At 48.8% G+C, this 18,595-nt stretch overlaps 1 protein-coding gene across 7 annotated transcripts in view; it reads right to left on the bottom strand.

Annotated features, from left to right (window-relative positions):
* Nucleotides 1–2,448: 2,448 nt before the first annotated feature.
* Nucleotides 2,449–18,595, bottom strand: part of NRTN (neurturin) — a 122,720-nt gene continuing 106,573 nt past the window's right edge. For 6 of the 7 annotated variants that reach the window (XM_075902999.1, XM_075902998.1, XM_075903001.1 and 3 more), the window contains exon 3: nt 2,449–14,765. In XM_075902999.1, coding sequence (XP_075759114.1) covers nt 14,317–14,765 — 449 coding nt within the window. In that variant the 3' untranslated portion in view covers nt 2,449–14,316. Of the gene's footprint in view, nt 14,766–18,089; nt 18,256–18,595 lie in introns of those variants that run through there. The other variant, XM_075903000.1, reaches the window with a different exon arrangement.

The raw sequence follows: 18,595 nt of genomic DNA, 5'->3' as shown, positions 1-18,595 counted from the left end.
CGGTGATCTGGGAAGGGAAAGTGTTAGGAGGAGTAACCACGGCCTTGAAGAGGGGAGGGGCCAGTGTTCCCTGTAAGCCGAGCACTTGGGTGGCTACCCAGGAGAGAGTCAAAAGCCGCCCTGTGGATTAGCAGAGCGCCCACAGCATGTGTTCCTACTGGTGGTGCACATCTGCACATGCCTCAGTGCACATAACAAAATGTATTCCACACACACGACAAAATTAGAGGGAGTATTGAGGAGGGTGCTGTTTTTTTGGCTCTGAATGATCAGGCACATCCACCTCTGGCTCTCCTGCACCTTGGGCAGTTGTTTCCCCCAGTGCAAAATATTATTGATTGGGGAGCATTTTACTGCCACACTCGCACTTGCTTTGCTGAGGTGTAAATGACGGCGCAGGGCGTAGAGTGACCGAGATTCAGAGGCGTGCTTGGGATTGTCCAATGTCCACAAGGCGACACTGTCTTACAGATGGCCCAGTGGCTCACCCATCTCACTGATCTGCACCGGGGCCCCCTGCAAGTTTGTACACACACACACACACACACACACACACACTCACTCAGCAGCCACTATGGGGTTTCAGAGCTGTTATCTCTCAGTTTGGCCCTTGCAGGACTAAGTCTTGTGGAACTAAAGGTTTCCAGCTCTTAGTTCAGTAGATCTTGCCACCCAACACAACCAGCAGGGCGAGATCTTTGGCCAGCAGCTTGTTTGGATCACACAGCAAAGCGTGCAGCCACCAAAGAAAACTCCAGTGTGGAATAACACTCCATCGGACTAGAAAGAAGTGTTTTTCTTCGGTCGTAAAAGAACCCCCTAAAAAGAACTCCCTCACACATACATGGGGACTCAGTCAGTTTGGCAACATTTGGCTGGGGCAAAAGGCTTCCAAATACCCCCGGAGCTGCCGCGAGATCAGTTCTTAAGCGGTTGCTACTGTCGCTTGTGGAACAGCTGGTGGGATGAATCTCAGAGATGTTTCCCAGATGCCGAGTCCTCGCGCATTCCCTCGCCGCCAGCGAGTGCGGCAGCTGTTCGACACCTTGGCAAACCGAGAGACTTCTATTTAGGTCCCGAAGTGGGAGTTCCGGAGCCCAGTGAGCGCGGTCTGAAATACGGAGAACTCGGCCCCAGAAGTTCGATGGCAACAAGAGCTCCGCAAAAGGTGGAAAAGGGTTAAGGCCCCAAACTTGCAGTGCTGGGGTTGGCGCATGCTATTTGTGAACTTCTGTCAAATTTTCAGAATCGTTTCAGCCACACACACTCTCAAAAAAAAAGGGGATGGTGGGGGGTGAGAAGAGATTCAAAAGGGGATTTAGAACGCCAGGGGAGACGCTCCCTTTATCTTAGAATCACAGGATCATACAACACTAGAACTAGAAGCGACTTCGAGAAGCCATCAAGTCCAGTCCTCCGCCCTCCCAGCAGGATCAAGCACCAGCTAAGTCACCCCTGACAGATGACTGTCTAACGTGCTTTGATGCCACTTGCCCAGTGATTAGGGCACTCCCCTGAGATGTCAGAGCCTCAGGGTCAAGTCCCCATTCTGCAGCAGGAGTGCTGATCTACCCCTGGGAATTTGGCTGTCGGGGGAGCTCTCTTGATCTCGCATGTTGAAGGCGTTTGACTTTGGACTCTCCCACGGCGGGGATCTCTGGTCCAGCCTCATGCCAGGAACGAGTTAAGTATTTATAGGCGGAACAGCTTTAATGGGGAAGTCTGACAGCAACCATGAAGCAAGTCCCCCAGCACCACCCCTTCTGCCAGGCCCCGCCCCCAGCATTCTCCCCGCCCCCTAGCACCACGGGGAAGGAGGAATGTACATGGCCCCAGTCTCCCCCAGCCCCAGAGCACTGGATAGGGAGAAGGGCATGTGGCCCCAGCCTTCCAGCCCTGGACCACTGGGCACAGCAACACTCCGCCCCCAGAATGCCTTCAGTAGGGGGGCGGGGCCTGGCAGAAGGGGTGTTGCGGGGGAACCACAGGCATTCTAGGGGCGGAGCGTGGGCGGGGCCAATCTGGGGCAGGGGCTTCCCCCGCCTACGATACCCGCCATCCCTGACAGCGACCCAGGTTGGACAAAGTTAGTGGTGAGGGTCACGTCCTCAGAGGAGACACACCTTGGTGCCAAGTCCCTGCTCAAAGGGAGCGCTCAACCCTCAGGACTCCCACACCCCACGGTAGTGCTGTAGCTATTGAGTGGAAGGGGGCTGCTCCCTTGCTTTTGTTACCTACCCCTTCATTTCTTTTGCTTTTACCTCGAAGAAGGTTACCAGGCCTGAAAATTAAACGAGCCATTTCATTTTGGGTGGAATAAGACGGCTCAGCTATACTGACTTCTCCAATTTGCTAAAAATCATGAAAAAGGCCAGCTTCTGTTAGACCAGAATCAATATTTTTTCTAAAATTTCAACCCCCCCCCCCCCCCCCCCCAGCAAACCGGAGAGATCCGTTTTCTCCCCAGCTCTGTTATCACCAACTCCGAAACTTGTGGATTTCCAGTGCTTCCAAATAGCGAAGCAGAACTTTTTCAATACTTCCTGAAAAGTATTCTGAATAACTGTAATCCATGGTAATTTTCATGTATACATCTCCAAGAGCTTTATACAGAAGGGGCAGTATTATTACCCTCATTTTACAGATGGGAAAAAGGCAGGGCAGAAATATTAAGTGGTTGGATGTGCTATGTAATCTTAGGCAAATCAGTGGTGGAGTCAGAAATGGAACCTAGAAATTCTAGTGCATAGACTTTGTAGTTATGCGGCTGCACGGCTGTAGCGTAGACGTTCCTACATCGAATGAAGGGACATTTTGCATTGATGTAATCAGTCCATCCCTCTGAAAGGCGATAGTTAATTCAACAGAAGAATTCTTAGAATCATTGAATCCTAGAGCTGGAAGAGACCTCAGGAGTCATCGAGTCCAGCCCCCTACCCAAAGCAAAACCAACGCCAACTAAGTTTTTCGGTTACAGATTAACTCAGCTACCCTCTGAAGCTTTTAAATCAGCCCAGCCAGGGCTTTGTCAAGCTAGGACTTAAACACCTCTAGGGATAGAGATCCACCACCTCCCTAGGTAACCCATTCCAGTGCTTCACCATCCCCTTAGTGAAATAGTTGTTCCATAATATCCAATCTAGACCTCCCCCACTGTAACTTGAGACCATTGCTCCTCATTCTGCCACCCGTCACTACTGAGAACAGCCTCTCGCCATTCTCGTTGGAACCTCCCTCTAGGAAGTTGAAGGCTGCTATCAAATCCCCACTCTCCCCCACTTTTCTCTTCTGCAGACTAAACAAGCCCAAATCCCTCATTCTTCCATCAATGTACCTGCATCTGCAGAATTAGGTCAGCATATGCATGACACTCGCAGCAAAACATTTTTATGGCCCTGAGCAACGATGCCAGGCAGATATATTTTTAAATGCAGACCAGGCCTTATCCTGTACGCTATCCACTGGAAGATGCCAGCCAGCGAGACAAGAGAGAGACTGAACAAATGAAAGAACTACTTAAACACTATTACAAACTAGGAGCCAGGTTCTCTCCTGCTCTGAAACCTTTGCCCAACAAGTCCAGTGAGACCCATGTGCCTAAACCCTACAAACGTCTTCAAGGAGAGTTACCACCCAGGCAGCTTTAGTTGGCTTTTTTCCCATCTCTAGAAGTTGTAATGTCAATAGCAAAAATGAATGCAGCATCTTATTGCAATTGAATAGACAGAGACAGGAGTTGAAATAAAATAACCGGACAGAAATCAATACAATCCTCACTTTATTTTCACCTTGTCTTGAGTATGTAACAGCATCACAGCTGGCTTTAGGTTTCTTTCTTTTTTTTTTTTTTTGGTAAAAAAAATCATACTGCGTTATACTCAATGTTCAGAATAAATGGGAAAATGTTATAAATGTAAACTGCACTGGCACCATTTTTGCTCAATAAATAAAAAAATGCATTATGCAGACTGCACACTACAGTATCTAAATAAATAACATAAGTTACTTTGAATAAATAGAGACCATCTCAAATACAGATGCATTGCATCAACTTCTTGCAGTTGGTCATTCAAGCCCAACACGGTGGGAATGGAAGTGGTTGAACAGATGAAATTGACCAGTGCTGAAGAACGGACCATAGTTACTAGGAAGAATCCAGCACAATTGATCCTGTGTAATTTACAAAGGAAATGAAAGACCGATTCCCATTCCCGTTGTGTTCCCTTCGATTAATTCAAAACGACTCTTCTATTTCAAATCAGGACACATGCCACCACTGTACTCCTTGCTCAAACAACAGTGCAAGTACTCAGTAACCCGGTTTATTAAGAAAACAGATTTGTTTTTCCTCCCTAAAAATAATGTATCTTCGTAAATTAGAAAAACCAATTTAACAGAAGGTTCCTGGAATGACAAACAAGGTTTCACTCGAACAAAAACAATGGAATTGGGCTGCACCTCCCTGCAAAAACACCAATGCAAATCAGACGGGACTCCATTTCAGCCAGTGGAGTTAACACCGGTCTATGTGAGATAAAGCTTTGCTTCCTATCCACCTCTGTACTTCTCAGTCCTTCAGGCACTGGCCAATGTTATGGATATATAGCGACAAGACAGTGAATTCTTCTGTAGCTCATTTTCACACAGAAGAAGGTAAAAATCATCCACCAACGCTCATGCTTGATCACAACTGCCAGAAAGATATAGATATATATTTAATGCGTCATTGTGTCTGGAAAGCATGTCATTTTTCAAACGCTATGAAGTATCTTTGCCGCCCTTTATTGGTGGCTCATATTTAAAGCGAATGGCTGATCTGCAGCATACAGATAGGCAAGTTACGGGGGAGGGAGAGAGGAGAACATAACAGATGTTACATGCTGTTCATTGTTATTAACAATACATAATTCATGGAGTGGCAAGGAAAGAGCCAGACGACAGATTTGGATGTCGCGTTCGCGTAGAGAATTTTCCATCCCGTTTCGCTTTCTGCGATTTAAGACATTCTTTGGGTGACCCAAATCTCTTACTGCAGCTGAAGAGATTCAGAAGCGTTTTTTTTCCCAAAGAAGAGGGAGCGAGCCTATTAAAACCAGATTGCAGTGAATAAACAACGGAGGAGCACCCGGAATGTGTCTGATTGAGCAACCTTATTACGCAACACACACGGTGGGACTTACAGTGCCTCTGTGTAATGGCCCCCAAATACAGCACTGAGCAGAAACACACCCGTGAAAATCCTTTGGCAAGAGGCTCAATCTATAAGCAAAAGGAGGGAAGTTTGAATTTGGAAATCCAAACTCCAACAGTCACGTTCAAAGATGAAGTCTAATCAAATCAGTTCAGGAGGCCACATTTGCAGGATGGCACCCGAGAGACCAGGCATTCGAGTGCCCGCTGAATGCCACTAAATCATTGTCAAGGTTCATCACTAACAACGGGGCCGGGAGTTTTCGAAAGGGGTTTTATTAACAGACACCCGGCCTGCAAATACCAGCCATGTGGTCAAAGAGAAGGTTGATAGCCAGAAAGACCAGGCAGTCGGCGAGGCTTTCAAAGGCTTTATTGGGCATTTGGGGAGATCAGAACATTTTCATCAGCTTCCAGGGGAGAAGAAGCAGCCTCCACTGTTGGGGGAACAGCGCCGCTGTATCGCCAAATGAATGGACCCCATCAATGCGCCATAGAATGAAGCTTCACTTTCTCTTGGCCACCCCTCATGTTCAAATGTTTTCATGTTAGCCCTCCAGAGAGAGACTTCAAATCGCTTCAGTGACCCATTATATGAACCATGGGCAAATCCTGCCCATGGACACACACAGATGGGCTACGTCTAGACTGGCATGATTTTCCGCAAATGCTTTTAACGGAAAAGTTTTCCGTTAAAAGCATTTTCAGAACAGAGCGTCTAGATTGGCACGGACGCTTTTCCGCAAAAGCACCTTTTGCGGAAAAGTGTCCGTGCCAATCTGGACGCGCTTTTCTGCAAAAAAGCCCCAATCGCCATTTTTGCGATCGGGGCTTTTTTGCGGAAAACAAATCTGAGCTGTCTACACTGGCCCTTTGGCGCAAAAGCTTTGCGCAAAAGGGACTTTTGCCTGAACGGGAGCGGCATGGTATTTCCTCAAGAAGCACTGATTTCTTACAGTAGAAAGTCAGTGCTTTTGCGGAAATTCAAGCGGCCAGTGTAGACAGCTGGCAAGTTTTTCCGGAAAAGCGGCTAATTTTCCGGAAAAACTGGCCAGTCTAGACACAGCCATGATGTGCAGATATCAGAGGATGGGGCTTGGTCCAATGTACAGAAGGATCCATTTCCATTCCACCCCAAAAATGCAGCCTGCTCTGGGGTGAAACACAACCTCATTGACAGGAAATGGCAAAGAGAGTTTGCAGAGGAGACTGTGGGGAAGAGTATTTTTGAGGTTGGAACCACATTAGTTACCCCCGATATTAGCAAGGAGCCCAGAGGTGCTCTGCTTGACTAGTTGACACAAGAGAAGCGTAAATACCTGGAGTGGAGCTGGTTGGAAATTTGTTGAGAAAACTTTAGCAGAAAGTGCTAAGTCAACCAAACTGAATTTTCCCCAGGGAAAGGTTCATTTGGGGAAGATTTCTTATATGAAAATAAGAGACACCTGTTCTCGCCTTCTTACAGTCCCCGTCTAGACTAGGAAGTGTTTTGAAAATAATTCCTCTTATTTTGAAATAACAAGAGGAGCATCCACACGACCAAGCCCATTATTTCGAAGTAACGGGCTGGTTATTTTGAAAGAATAACTCATTTCCATGAAGAACAACACATGTTTCAAAATACGTATTTCCAAATAGTAGTAGTGTGGACACTCCACAGCTGCTATTGAAAAATAGTTACTCCCCAGAGTCATTCAATGTAATTTCTCCCCAGTGCTTCCTGGGGTTTTAAGTCGAGGTAGCACGTGGACAGTACAGGAGCCTGCCTCGGACTAATTTCGAGGCTTCCTTGTAGAGTGGACATGCTCATTCAAAATAGTTATTTCAGGAGTTATTTTGAAATAAGTTATTTAGAAATTATTTCCTATTGTAGACATGCCCCAGGTAGCCAACTGCCCAGTGATCAGGGCACAGTTTTGGGATGATTGGAGAAGACCCCCGTTCAAGGCCCGGCCTCTCCCCATATCCCACAAGTGGACTGTTGATTACTCTGGCTGTTTCTCTCTCTCTGTAAGGGAACATTTTGAAATCTCAACAATTTTGGCAGGATGGAAGAACCATTTCCCACCTGAGTTAATTCCACAATGAAGAGGTACCCCAGTGGACCTAACCCACAAAATCCCTGTTCCCGTCTGCTGCATTCTCATAGCTCATCTTTTCCTTTTCAACCAGAGTTTCTGCAAAACAAAACGAAGCTCCCTGCCAGCGGGGAACCAAACCCTCAAGAGGCCATTTACTTTTCTTCTTCAGGTGGTTTTTTTTTTTAAGAAGTCAGAAGAGTGAGTCTCCTATCTCTCGGAAGTAGGACCTGCCACGATCCTGGCTCTTGCCTCTGCTAGCCAGAGTCCTAGCAGGAAGCTCTATGACAGTGTTTCTTAAACTTTTTAAAACCAAGGAACACCAAACAATTTTTTTTATAAGGAACACCGAGGATTTTTTGTTGAGAAAAAAAAGCCGCCTGCCCCTTTAAGGGTGGCCATTTTGAACTCTGTTGTTCTCCACGGCACACCTCTGACTGCCTCGTGGCACGCCAGTGTACCACGGAACACAGTGTAAGAAACTCTGCTCTATGGGGTGATTTTCTTCATTCAGATCAGGTGCTGTGGCACGAGCGATACCCAGAAACAGTCATGTAACTAGCAGTTGTGTGGGTCAGACTGTCTGCAGGGAAGAAAGCTATTGAATATTTGTCAGATGTAGCCCCCCTTCTAACGAATTAACCCAGATGTCTGCACTGGTAATCATTACCTACAAGCATTTCTTCTTCTTCTTAAACCCTTGTACTCCGAGTGGAGCATAGGTCATCTACAAGTCTCCTCCACTTCACTCTATCTTGAGACAAAACTTCTCAAGGAGTACCCCAGTTGTTGTCCTTCAATCTCTGTAGATCTTCTCCACGTTGTCTGAGGTCTTCCTCTTTTGCATTTTCCTTGAGGGTTCCATGTGAGAGCTTGACGGACTATGCTGGATGATGGTTTTCTGAGCATCGGGCCTAGTCGTCCCTATTTTCTTCTATTGATTTGAACATCAAGTGGACCTTTCCCAAAACTGACTCTGCGATAGCACTTTGCACACCCGGTCATACACTCGCTGAATCCAGGGGAAAACTCCCCCGGGTCACAAGGGAATGCAGCTTGGTGCATGAAGAACAAACATTCTCCAATCACTCATCCTTGTTCCACCACACAACAGGTAGGTCCAGCTGATGTTACAGCAGGGGGGAACCAAAGAGCTATTTGGATTCTGAACGACAGGGCCCATATTGCATCTGTTCTTCGATCCCTAACATCTTCCATAATGGCTCATTTTGCTGCGTGCCTAAAAGAAATGGTTTTCCTTGGGGCCCTTCCATGGACCACATGGATTGCCAAAGTCCTACACTCCATTCAGGGCCAGATTAAGACCTATAGAGACCCTAAACACTGAAAAGATTATGGCACACCCCCCCCCCCCATATGTAATTCAAAATAAAAATAATACTATACCGTAAAATCTCTTTTTATTTTTATTTTTTTGGTGCCCCTGCTTTGCTGTGCCCTAAGCACGTGCTTAGTCTGCCTATTGGGTAATCCAGCCCTGACTCCATTGGTCCTTCCCATCTGTTTTCTTGTCTACAAAAGTGGCATTCAGTTTACACACGCACTGGCCTTGGATTTGCATGATATCTCTTGACTAATGCTAGGATATCAGGTTTCCCGCAGATATAAATATTGCCCTACACCAATGTTCCCTCTAATTATTTCCATCCAGGTGTGGAATAAATTGTGCTCTGAGCACCGAGACATGTGCGGATGTGCACCACCGGTATAAACACATACTCCTGGCTGCTGCCAGCCATGGGTGCACTGCTAACCAGATAGGCGACATTTGAATCTCTCCTGGGCAGCTGCCCAAGCACACAGCTTAGAGGGAACACAGCCCTGCAATGATTCTAAACTTTCCTACACTTGTCTACAGTGAACGGCCATAAAAATCGTGTGCGTCTTTGATTTGTTTATCAACAGGGTGGCACCGGTACCGGTTTATACCCCAGGCAATCTCCATGAAGCCAATAAACTGAATTCTCCAGTCACTAATGCCAATTTTACACAGCAGCAACTCCATTTACTCAACACCTGTGAGTGGAGAATCTTTGCTCCTTGGGCGTTGCATAAGGGGTTGGGAGAATGGCAGGTGTCATCACAGAAAATGGCACCTCAAATAAAATGAAAAGCAAAGGCCAAGATACAGGCGGAACATATGGTCAACTCACTTTTCCTGTACCACCGCAACAACAGGAGCAACACCATTAAACAACAAACCTGCAGCGGTGTAAAACCAGTGGCTGTAGAATCAAGCCCAAAGAGTGGAACTCTATTGCACCACCTCAGGCTTAATTCTTGTGTACAGCCAGCATTAGAAGGCGGCACGTCTCCTGCTACATTCACTGTATTTTTAAAAAAATATACACAAATTGGCTGTGACCACTTCTGAATTAATGGCAGCTCTGGTTTGGGTTAGCAGTGCTCGCTGCTGAAGAAACTGTATAGTGCACCGTGTTCGTATCCCCGTGTGGGATGGTCTGTAAAACTGGGTAAGCACGAATCTGGTCGAAGTACAGCATTATCAATGGCGCTTTTTGCAAACTGACCAGCAGTTTTACATGGGTGTAACAATCTAACAGGTGGACTTGAGTCTTTTCTCTTCCTGCCACCTTCTACATCTGGGCTCCTCTTTCAAAAGTGAGGGTAAAGATTAGAAATCCCGAACTCAACTTGCTTTGCTGAATGACTTTGTTTACATTGCTTTGAGACACGATGGCTTTGTTCAGCTAAGATCAGCGTTTGGATCCAACGCAAAAAGTGCCTGATTTTTGGCACAGGTCAGAAATCCACGTCACATTTTTCACATCTTGCAGGAGACGCACACAAGAAATATTTGGGTTACTGTTCACATCATGGGCTGGGATTTTCAAAGTCCAGCTCGTAGGTCCCTTTGTTGGGTGCTGGGTTCCTATCCCCCTTTGGCTCCTTTACAAATCCCAACCATAGCTGCTAATTATCTATGCAACCAGGGGGCTTTGCTCATTTCACACACACAAAAGGAAGAAACACATTTCCCCCGACTGCTGTGAAAAATAAACAAGGGCCAGATTCTGATCTGAGTGACATCAGCGTGGCGAGTCTCCAGATGTACTTTGGTTGTATCTGGGAGCCGAGCTTGGCCCGTAGCCGGGTAGAAGAGAAGGAAGGCAACATAATCAAAGAATTCCAGGCCTGCTAGCTTTCCATTGTCTTGGTTAAAGCCCAATCATGACACCACCATTCTCCTTCTGTTTATTATTTGCATTTGCTGGGAAAAGAGCCAAGAGAAGAAAACACGCTATTCCCGGCAACGAAGATAGCTTGCAAAAGTCGTCTGTTGTCTCATTTATTTCCCTGCATAGTAAACAGCACTGACACGGTGGTAAATGCTAACCACAGCCAGAAAGGGCCTGTTTCCTCTCTTCCCCATGAAAGTGAATGGGATCACTCGTGTCCTGGCCATAGGACATACTAGGCCTCATGTCTGAAGACAAGGAACTAAGTGAGCAGCGCACATAGTTCATCCCACTCTTCTACATCCGGCCAATGGCGTGGGAAGTCCTAAATCCACATCCTTCTAGGGCTCAGGCGATTTTGCCGAGCATTTCCTGTTGCATTCGAAGGCCATGGCCAGTTGGGTTCTTAAGATCCCTCTGGATTTGAGCTCCAACTCATCTGCGGAGGTGCAGCTAGGACGGTTGGCTGCCTGGTTTTCAACTGGACAGTCCTGTCCTGACAGTGTCTGATCAGATCTACGGACCGGACACCTACAGTCTGAGAACGGCAGGTGAGGGAGGTGAGGAGACCCCCCCCCCAACATTAGCTGGGACTAAATCCTACCTGTGTTGGGCAGCTGCACCTTCCACAGCTGAGTCCTTCCTGACCCAGGGAGGCGGGAGGAGAAAAGCAGCATGTAACAGGGGAAGGGGCAGAGGAGGGAAGAGAAGGCAGAAGGAAGGATCCCAGGGGGAAGCGGCAGGGCTGGGGAGGTTCTGGCACTCCTGTAGGAGTGTCCAGTTTTTAAATATTACCAGACATAGCTCCCCATGGACCTTTTCATTTCACCTGCTTCGGGATTAGGATCCAGCCCTTTTCAATCAGCCAGTGAACTTCTATTACAGCTCCAGCTAGGACGGTATTGCTGACACGTCTCTGGTCTTCCACTGCAGTCCCCCCCGCCCCGGCGCATCCCTCACCCTCAGACGAAAATGCCAGCGGAGGGAAACGCAAAGAGCTCTTGCGCTCCAGAGCATTTCTAAACCATTTTACAAAGTGCCCTGCCAACAATGCGACCCTATGAGCTGACACCAGCCATGGTGGGGGAAAAGGAAAGTGGATCCTTAGGCTGGTAGGAGCCGTAAGACCACAAGCTGATGAGAAGGCGGGAAAGAGTGGGTTCCAACGAGCCGGTAAACACGCAGCGGCCCATGACAAACGCATCTGAAGGCCTACGCCAGCTCTTGGAAGAGGGGAGACTTTCTGCTGATCTCAATGGGAACTGGGTCAGGCCTGAAAGGGGGAAACCATCACACCTTTGTCCAGGAAAAAGCCCCACTTGCAGTAAAGTTGCATACGAATGCCAGGGAGCTCCTTTGCTGTTCGAAGGGCTCAACAGCAACCCCAAGCTTTGAGAAATTAGAGCCCAAGACTTGTATTTTCAAAGGTCTTAATGCCCAAATCCCATTCAAAGTGAACAAGAAGCCCCAAGGCAGCGTCAAAACTCTCAGCCGTCCTGGCTAATCATCCCCACTGTATGGAAACACAATGGCTATTGGGGGCCTAAATCCCTTAGGCCTGGCCCCCACACAGATTTTGTACTGGTGTAACCATTGGAATTAGTTCTGTGATTTTTTTAAAGCCACGCACAGCCCCTAACGTGAACACAGTCGTATTAGAATAAGTGCTTTATAGCTTATTCCTCTTCCAGGAACTGGTATGAGCACCTTTAAATTAATTTAAATGTGTCCAGACTAGGGACATGTCTACACTAGGAAACTATTTCAAAACGACTAACATCGACTTAACTCCCGATGTAACAAAATCGAAATAGCGTGTCCCCACTACAGGGAAGCCTCAAAATCAGTCCTCGGCAGCCTCCGTTATCCGCTATCTTGGATTTAGAGTCCCTGGAAGGACTGGGGAGCCATTAGTTCGAATTACTCGGGGTGGGGGGGAATTATTTCAAAATAGCAGCTCCGGAGCATCCACACAACCGCTATTTGGAAATAACTATTTTGGCATTTGCGTTATTCCCTGAGAAAAGCAGGAGTACCAATTTTGAACTAAGTGGCCCGTTATTTCAAAATAAGGAGCTTGGTAGTGTGACCGCTCCGCTTATAAATTCGACTTACGGGGGGGTTATTTTGAAATAACGCCCTAGTGTAGACCAGGACTAGGGAAGTTGAACTGCCACGAAGTCCAGTTAAAGTGATACGGCCTTGGTGAGTGTATAGGCAAGCTCCTAAACTCTTTTGCAAAGCCAGGTCTTAGGCCATGTCTACACCACATACTTACTTCAGTATAACTCCCTCCTTTCAGGGATGTAGTTATACCGACCGTAGCCCCCCGTGTAGACAGTGCTACATAGCAGAGGTGATGTTATTAAGCCAACGGGAGAGGTCTCTGATGTCGGTAGGGGGGCAGCTGCAAATTGGCAGTGTAGACCTGTCCCCCCTGTGTGTAATGAAGTCTACGCACACTGCTAGAGCACAGGAGTCAGCGAGCCCCTGCAAAGCCAGGGCAAAGTGGTTGATTTCAGCAGGACAGAAGGACTTCCAGATGGAACATAAGAACATAAGAATGGCCGTACTGGGTCAGACCAAAGGTCCATCTAGCCCAGTATCCTGTCTGCCGACAGTGGCCAGCACCAGGTGCCCCAGAGGGGGTGGACCGAAGACAATGATCAAGCAATTTATCTTGTGCCATCCATCTCCAGCCTCTGACAAAAAGCGGAGGAGGTGCCCAAAGCAGCAGACATGTGAAATGACGGCTCGCATCGCCTGCCTAGGACATCGGGACACTCCGCTCTCATTAAAATTAAGGCAACTTTGAAATTCTCATTAACCCCCTCCAATCCTCTCCCCCTCCTCCTTTCTGGTTCAACAACCAACGGGACTAGTATTTTAGATTGCTGTCCTCGCCCAGATCAATGGAACGGGTGGGATGTGGGGGTGGAAGCATCCAACAGTTGTCCATCAACCTCAGTGGAACTTTGGCGTGAGGGCTGGGAAGGAATGATCGTATTCTGTATGTCTGCAGTTGCCACCAATATTTATATCTCTATCTCTCTCTATATTCCTGTATATTTACAGAGCATGAATATACGGCGTGTGTACAATAAAATAAGGGTAAGATACGATCTCAGGATATAAAAGAATATTTCTTGACTGGTCAGTCATTTATCTGCCCAGAAAAAGGTTCCGTCCACCCGAATTCCATGCCCGGGTGTCATTTTCTTCAGGCCGCAATCCATCAGGGAGGGGAAGCCTCTGAGAAGAGGCTGCAGTTTTCATACGACTAGGAATGTGACTCCTCCTCTAGACTGGATCGCGGTTCCGGAGCTGGCCGTCAAAGACGAGACGCCTGGCGCTTTCTGGACGTGAAAGCCTTGGCCAGCGAAGCTTTCCGGCTACACCCCTTTGTGCCAGCAATGAAAGCGCACGTGGATGCCAGGCTGGTGTGGCTGATGCCGGCATCGCTGAGGAAATCAGCGGGTGATTCCTCCTGCCTCTCTGTTCCCCAGCTCCTCCTTCTGAGAGCATCCCACGCTCAGGGACAGGGGCTGGTGGGAGGAGCACAAAGGCACCCGTTGAAGTGTCGAAAGGCTCCTGGATCTCTCTCAAAACACAACCCAACAGCAAGAGTTCCCCTGTTGCTCCTACAGTCCAACCACAGAGCCGAAGTAGACCTGGAAGCAGTTGCCTTCTTGACTATCTCTGAGCCCGGGTCCCTTCTTAGTTCCTTTCTCACTCGGAGGGCAACAATTTCCCTGTAGGCCCTCGCGCTGTTGGCCGTTGGGCGCTGCCTTACAGACGTCAACCTTCCCAGGTTCCCTGTCCCCGCTTCACACGCAGCCACATTCCTTGGCTGAAAGCTCGTTGACGGTGTAGTAGCGGTTGTAAGTGTCCAGGAAGGAGACGTCGTCATCGTAAGCGAGAGGCCTGCAACAGGGCCTGGCTCGGATCTTCTCCTTTTTGATCTTCTTCTTGAGCCTCATGTTCTTCAGGGAGAGGTCGTAGTTCCTGATAGCTGTCTCGCAGGTGCCACTGCAGTACCGGAACAGGACGATCTCGTCCGACTCATAACCCAGGCCCAGCTCGCTCACACTCACCTCCAGCTCCTTCAGGGCGCAGGGTTTGTGGCGAGCCCGGGCTCGCTTCATGCGGTTCCCGGGCTTGGGGAAGAGGGGCAGCTCGTGTCCTCCAGAGTTCATGGACTGGCTGTACCTCTCGACCAGCGTGGAGATCAGCTGTCGGATTTCACCCTCCGTGTAGCTTTCAAACAAGGCGCTGTCTGCAACAAACAGGGACAAGGGTTAGTGAGCCAGGTAGCGGGGAAGGAAAACGCCAGTCACAGAAGTGAGGTACCCGTGGGATCCGGCCATCCAACTCCTTTAGAAAATCCAAGTCCTGAATAGGTCTACACAGTGGGGGTAAACGTTCCCAAAAGCTTAAGTTCCATTCCCTCCCAATGGGGTTTAAGCTCCTAGATCACTTTGGTTCCCCCCATCTTCCAGGTCCCCAGACTGCACTCACAGGCAGGAAAGAGCCCGTAAATGGGACAGGAAAAAGCAACGAGCATTTGGAAATCACGGATCCAGTAATTTGCCATGTTACACAAAGCGAAGCCTCTATTACATACACCCAATCTCCTGCCTGACATTTCCCCGTGTGACGCAATTGTCCCATGCAATGCAACCCGGGCACTCCTAGCTGATTAACCCACCCCACCGAAATCAGGCCCAGCTGACCTTCAGCACCATCAAAGGCTGGCATTCACCCCTCCCTCAACCTCGCTTGCTCCTGAGAGATCAGCTAGACCTGCCTTATTGAGCAGAGCAGAGGCCTTCGCTGCACTAGGGGGGAAAAAGTGCGACTTGCACGGCTGCTGTTAACCACCAGCTCAAGTACTGTAGTTTAAGCACGGGGGGCCAATAATGCAGGCAAGGGAAGGCATTGCCTTCCCAAAACTGCCTATGTGCCCTAGCCGCCTGGCAAGGCTGGGTCTGCAGTGCGGCTGCCCAGCTCCCTGGCCGCCCAAGAAAGCTGGGGTCAGGGCCACAGAACGATAGCCCCAGCCCTCCTGATGGCCTGGAAGGATCGGGCTGGGGGTGGGCTGGGCTTAGCTCCAGGGTGGGGCCTCGGTGAAAGGGGCGGGGCTGGGGCTTGCCTTCCCCAGCTGGGCCGCCCATGGGTTTAAACATTAGTGCAAGAGGCCTTTGGGCCCTGCTTACTGCACAGATTAAACGAGGAAGCCAGAGCCCTGCCCTTCACAGGGATCTAGTCAGATGCCCTGCATGACCCAGGCCAGAGACCCTCCCGCAGTGATCCCTGCGCCAAGACCTCCAGATGCTTTGGCCAACGGCAGCTTCGCTTTGAGTTAACATTGTCCCACGTGGGGCTGGCTTTTATAGGACAGCTGAAACTCCAGTCCCCACCACTGGCGGCGGTTTTGGTAAGAATTACGGATGAGTTAACCCCGGTGCTAACTGCCAACTCAGGCAATGGCATTCTGTTTCGCGACATCCCCCCCACGGTTTCACTAGAATGCAGCAGGCTGGAACACATCTTGATCTGCCGGGAGCAGGGTGGGCTTAACCCGCGGCTTATCCCCAGAAGCAGCTGCATTTCAACTGTGAGTGTAATCATCGCAGTGTGACTGACTGAATGAATGGATGCTGCAAAACGCACTGATTCCCCAGGGCAAAGGCACATTCCCAAGCACTCTGCTGGGGCCAACTCCTGGTTTTACTCAGACCTCACTCCCATCGCTCATTTCAGCAGGAGTAAACACTTAGAAAAGTCGCCAGGGTTTGGCCCACTCTTGCTCCTGGTAGTAAATTATTTTAATTCCTCTACTGATCAGACAACGCCGCATTTCCATGTTCTCTAAATGTCAGAACTATTTGTTTCGGCTTCTGTTGGCGTCAGTCCACATGCAGTGCAGTTTGGCGGGAAACTTTACCCAGGCTGCAAACACGAGATTTCAAACCATTTTCTCTTTTCCCATGGGGACAAAAGGGAGCCATTCAGAACGTTTTTTTGCAAAACCACAGGGTGTAAGAACCATTCCACAATTCCCACCATAGTCCTTAGGGGTGCCAGATACTTTCACACAAAATACCGAACATGCTAGGGAAAAAATTGTTTGAGAAAAAAAGGGGGCCGGGGGATAGGACAGCCACCAATGTTGTTGAGCAAAAAAAAAGAGGCGCTGCGCCTTTAAATCCCCCCACTCTCCCCGCCAGACACAGCAGGAGAAAAATGTCCCCCACAGCCTTCCATACAAGAAAAACAGAAAATACCGGACATTTTACAGAGACCACAAAAACCGGACACCTGCCAACCCTAGTGGTCCTATGCACAATGAGGGAGTGAGAGACCCGTGTTCAAGTCCCCGCACTGCCTGACTCAGACAGAGTAAGGGCTTGAACACATGTGACTGCCCTCACCAGTGAGCATGGGGCTATTCTGGGAGCATGTGCATTTGCTAGATCTGAGGATACCCTCTAGATAAAGGACCATTTTCCAATGAAAACCCATCATCAAAAAAGTATGGACCAGTTCTAATCTACGCACTGCTAGGAAGGGGGATGTCCCATGAGCTACACACAGTACGAAACGGCTGTGAATCCAGCACTAGCCCAGGTCCACATCCCGTCTAGATCTTTTCCAAACGAGCCTCTACTGACTTTTAACCTGACTTTCCATCACAGCGAAATGGGTGCTGAGTACAGAGCCAGTTGGCTGATTACAGAATAGCTGCTGATTCGGTTAAAAGCCCCCATTATTACAGCTGGATGGAGTCACCATGTGACCAGTCTTGCAGCCCACCTAGCATCCCATTGTGCTGTGGTACCTAGATCACTTAGGCTTGGCCTATACCACAAAGGGAAGTGGGTGTAAGATGCCTTGTGTTGACATTCTACACTCACATTCGCCTCCCACCTCCGTAAGCTCTGCCGTGTGCCAACAAGACACAAGCGTGTGAGCAAGACACGAGGAGTCATCCTTCCACTCTATTCTGCGCTGATTAGGTTTCATCTGGAGGATTGCGTCCAGTTCTGGGCTCCACATTTCAAGAAAGATGCGGAGAAATTGGAGAAAGTCCAGAGAAGAGCAACAAAAATGGTTAAAGGTTTAGAAAACATGACCTACGAGGGAAGACTGAAAGAAATGTGCTTGTTTAGCTTGGAAAAGAGAAGACCGAGAGGGAACATAACAGCTTTCCGGTAACTAAAAGGGTGTTATAAGGATGAAGAAGAAAAATTGTTCTCCTTACCCTTTTATGATAACAAGAAGCAATGGGCTTAAATTGCAGCAAGGGAGGTTTAGGTTGGACATTAGGAAAAACTTCCTAACTGTCAGGGTGGTGAAACACAGGAATAAATTGCCCAGGGAGATTGTGGAAGCTCCATCCCTGGAGATATTTAAGAGCAGATCAGATAAACATCTCTCAGGGATGGTCTAGATGGTGCTAGGTCCTGCCATCAGAACAGGAGACAGGACTTGATGACCTCTCAAGGTCCCTTCCAGTTCTAGGTTTCTATAGTAACACAACCTCCACAAGCAGCGTTGACTCATGAGCGATGCACAGATCAATGCAGTGCAGTGTTACCTAAGTCCTCCAGCCGCTGTCCCACAATGCCCAACATTGGCCTCTCTGGTCACAGTTATGAACTTCTCTGAGCCTCCCTCCACACGTCTGAAATTCCTTTTCCTGATTGTCCCCTAGAAGATCCCCGTCATCGTATGCAGCTGCCTGGCCGGCCATGCACTCCAGATGTGCTCCAGCCTGGGGTAGAGGAGAAAAGGCCGGGCAGGCACAGCTCTGAAGCAGCTGTAGAAACATTGTCCTAGACAAGCAGGTTGCGGGCAGGGAAGGGGTATGACCAGGCGCCGCGGCAGTGCAGTGTGAAAGCGAAGGAGCTGCAGCAGGCAGCGCCAGGACAGGGAGGCCAACAGCTGATCCGGGGCAGATCAGCAGACCTGCCACTTCTACAAAGAGCCGTGTGCCCTACACGGCGGAGATCCCACCGCAACCCCGCACACCACCAGGGATACCTCTGAGGATGCTGAGTCACAGGCGGAGGAGGAAAAGGAGGGTGGAGGACACACAACTGG

Source organism: Pelodiscus sinensis, chromosome 19, assembly GCF_049634645.1.
Source record: "Pelodiscus sinensis isolate JC-2024 chromosome 19, ASM4963464v1, whole genome shotgun sequence".
NCBI lineage: Eukaryota > Metazoa > Chordata > Testudines > Trionychidae > Pelodiscus > Pelodiscus sinensis.
This window is presented reverse-complemented; position numbering and strand designations above follow the sequence as displayed.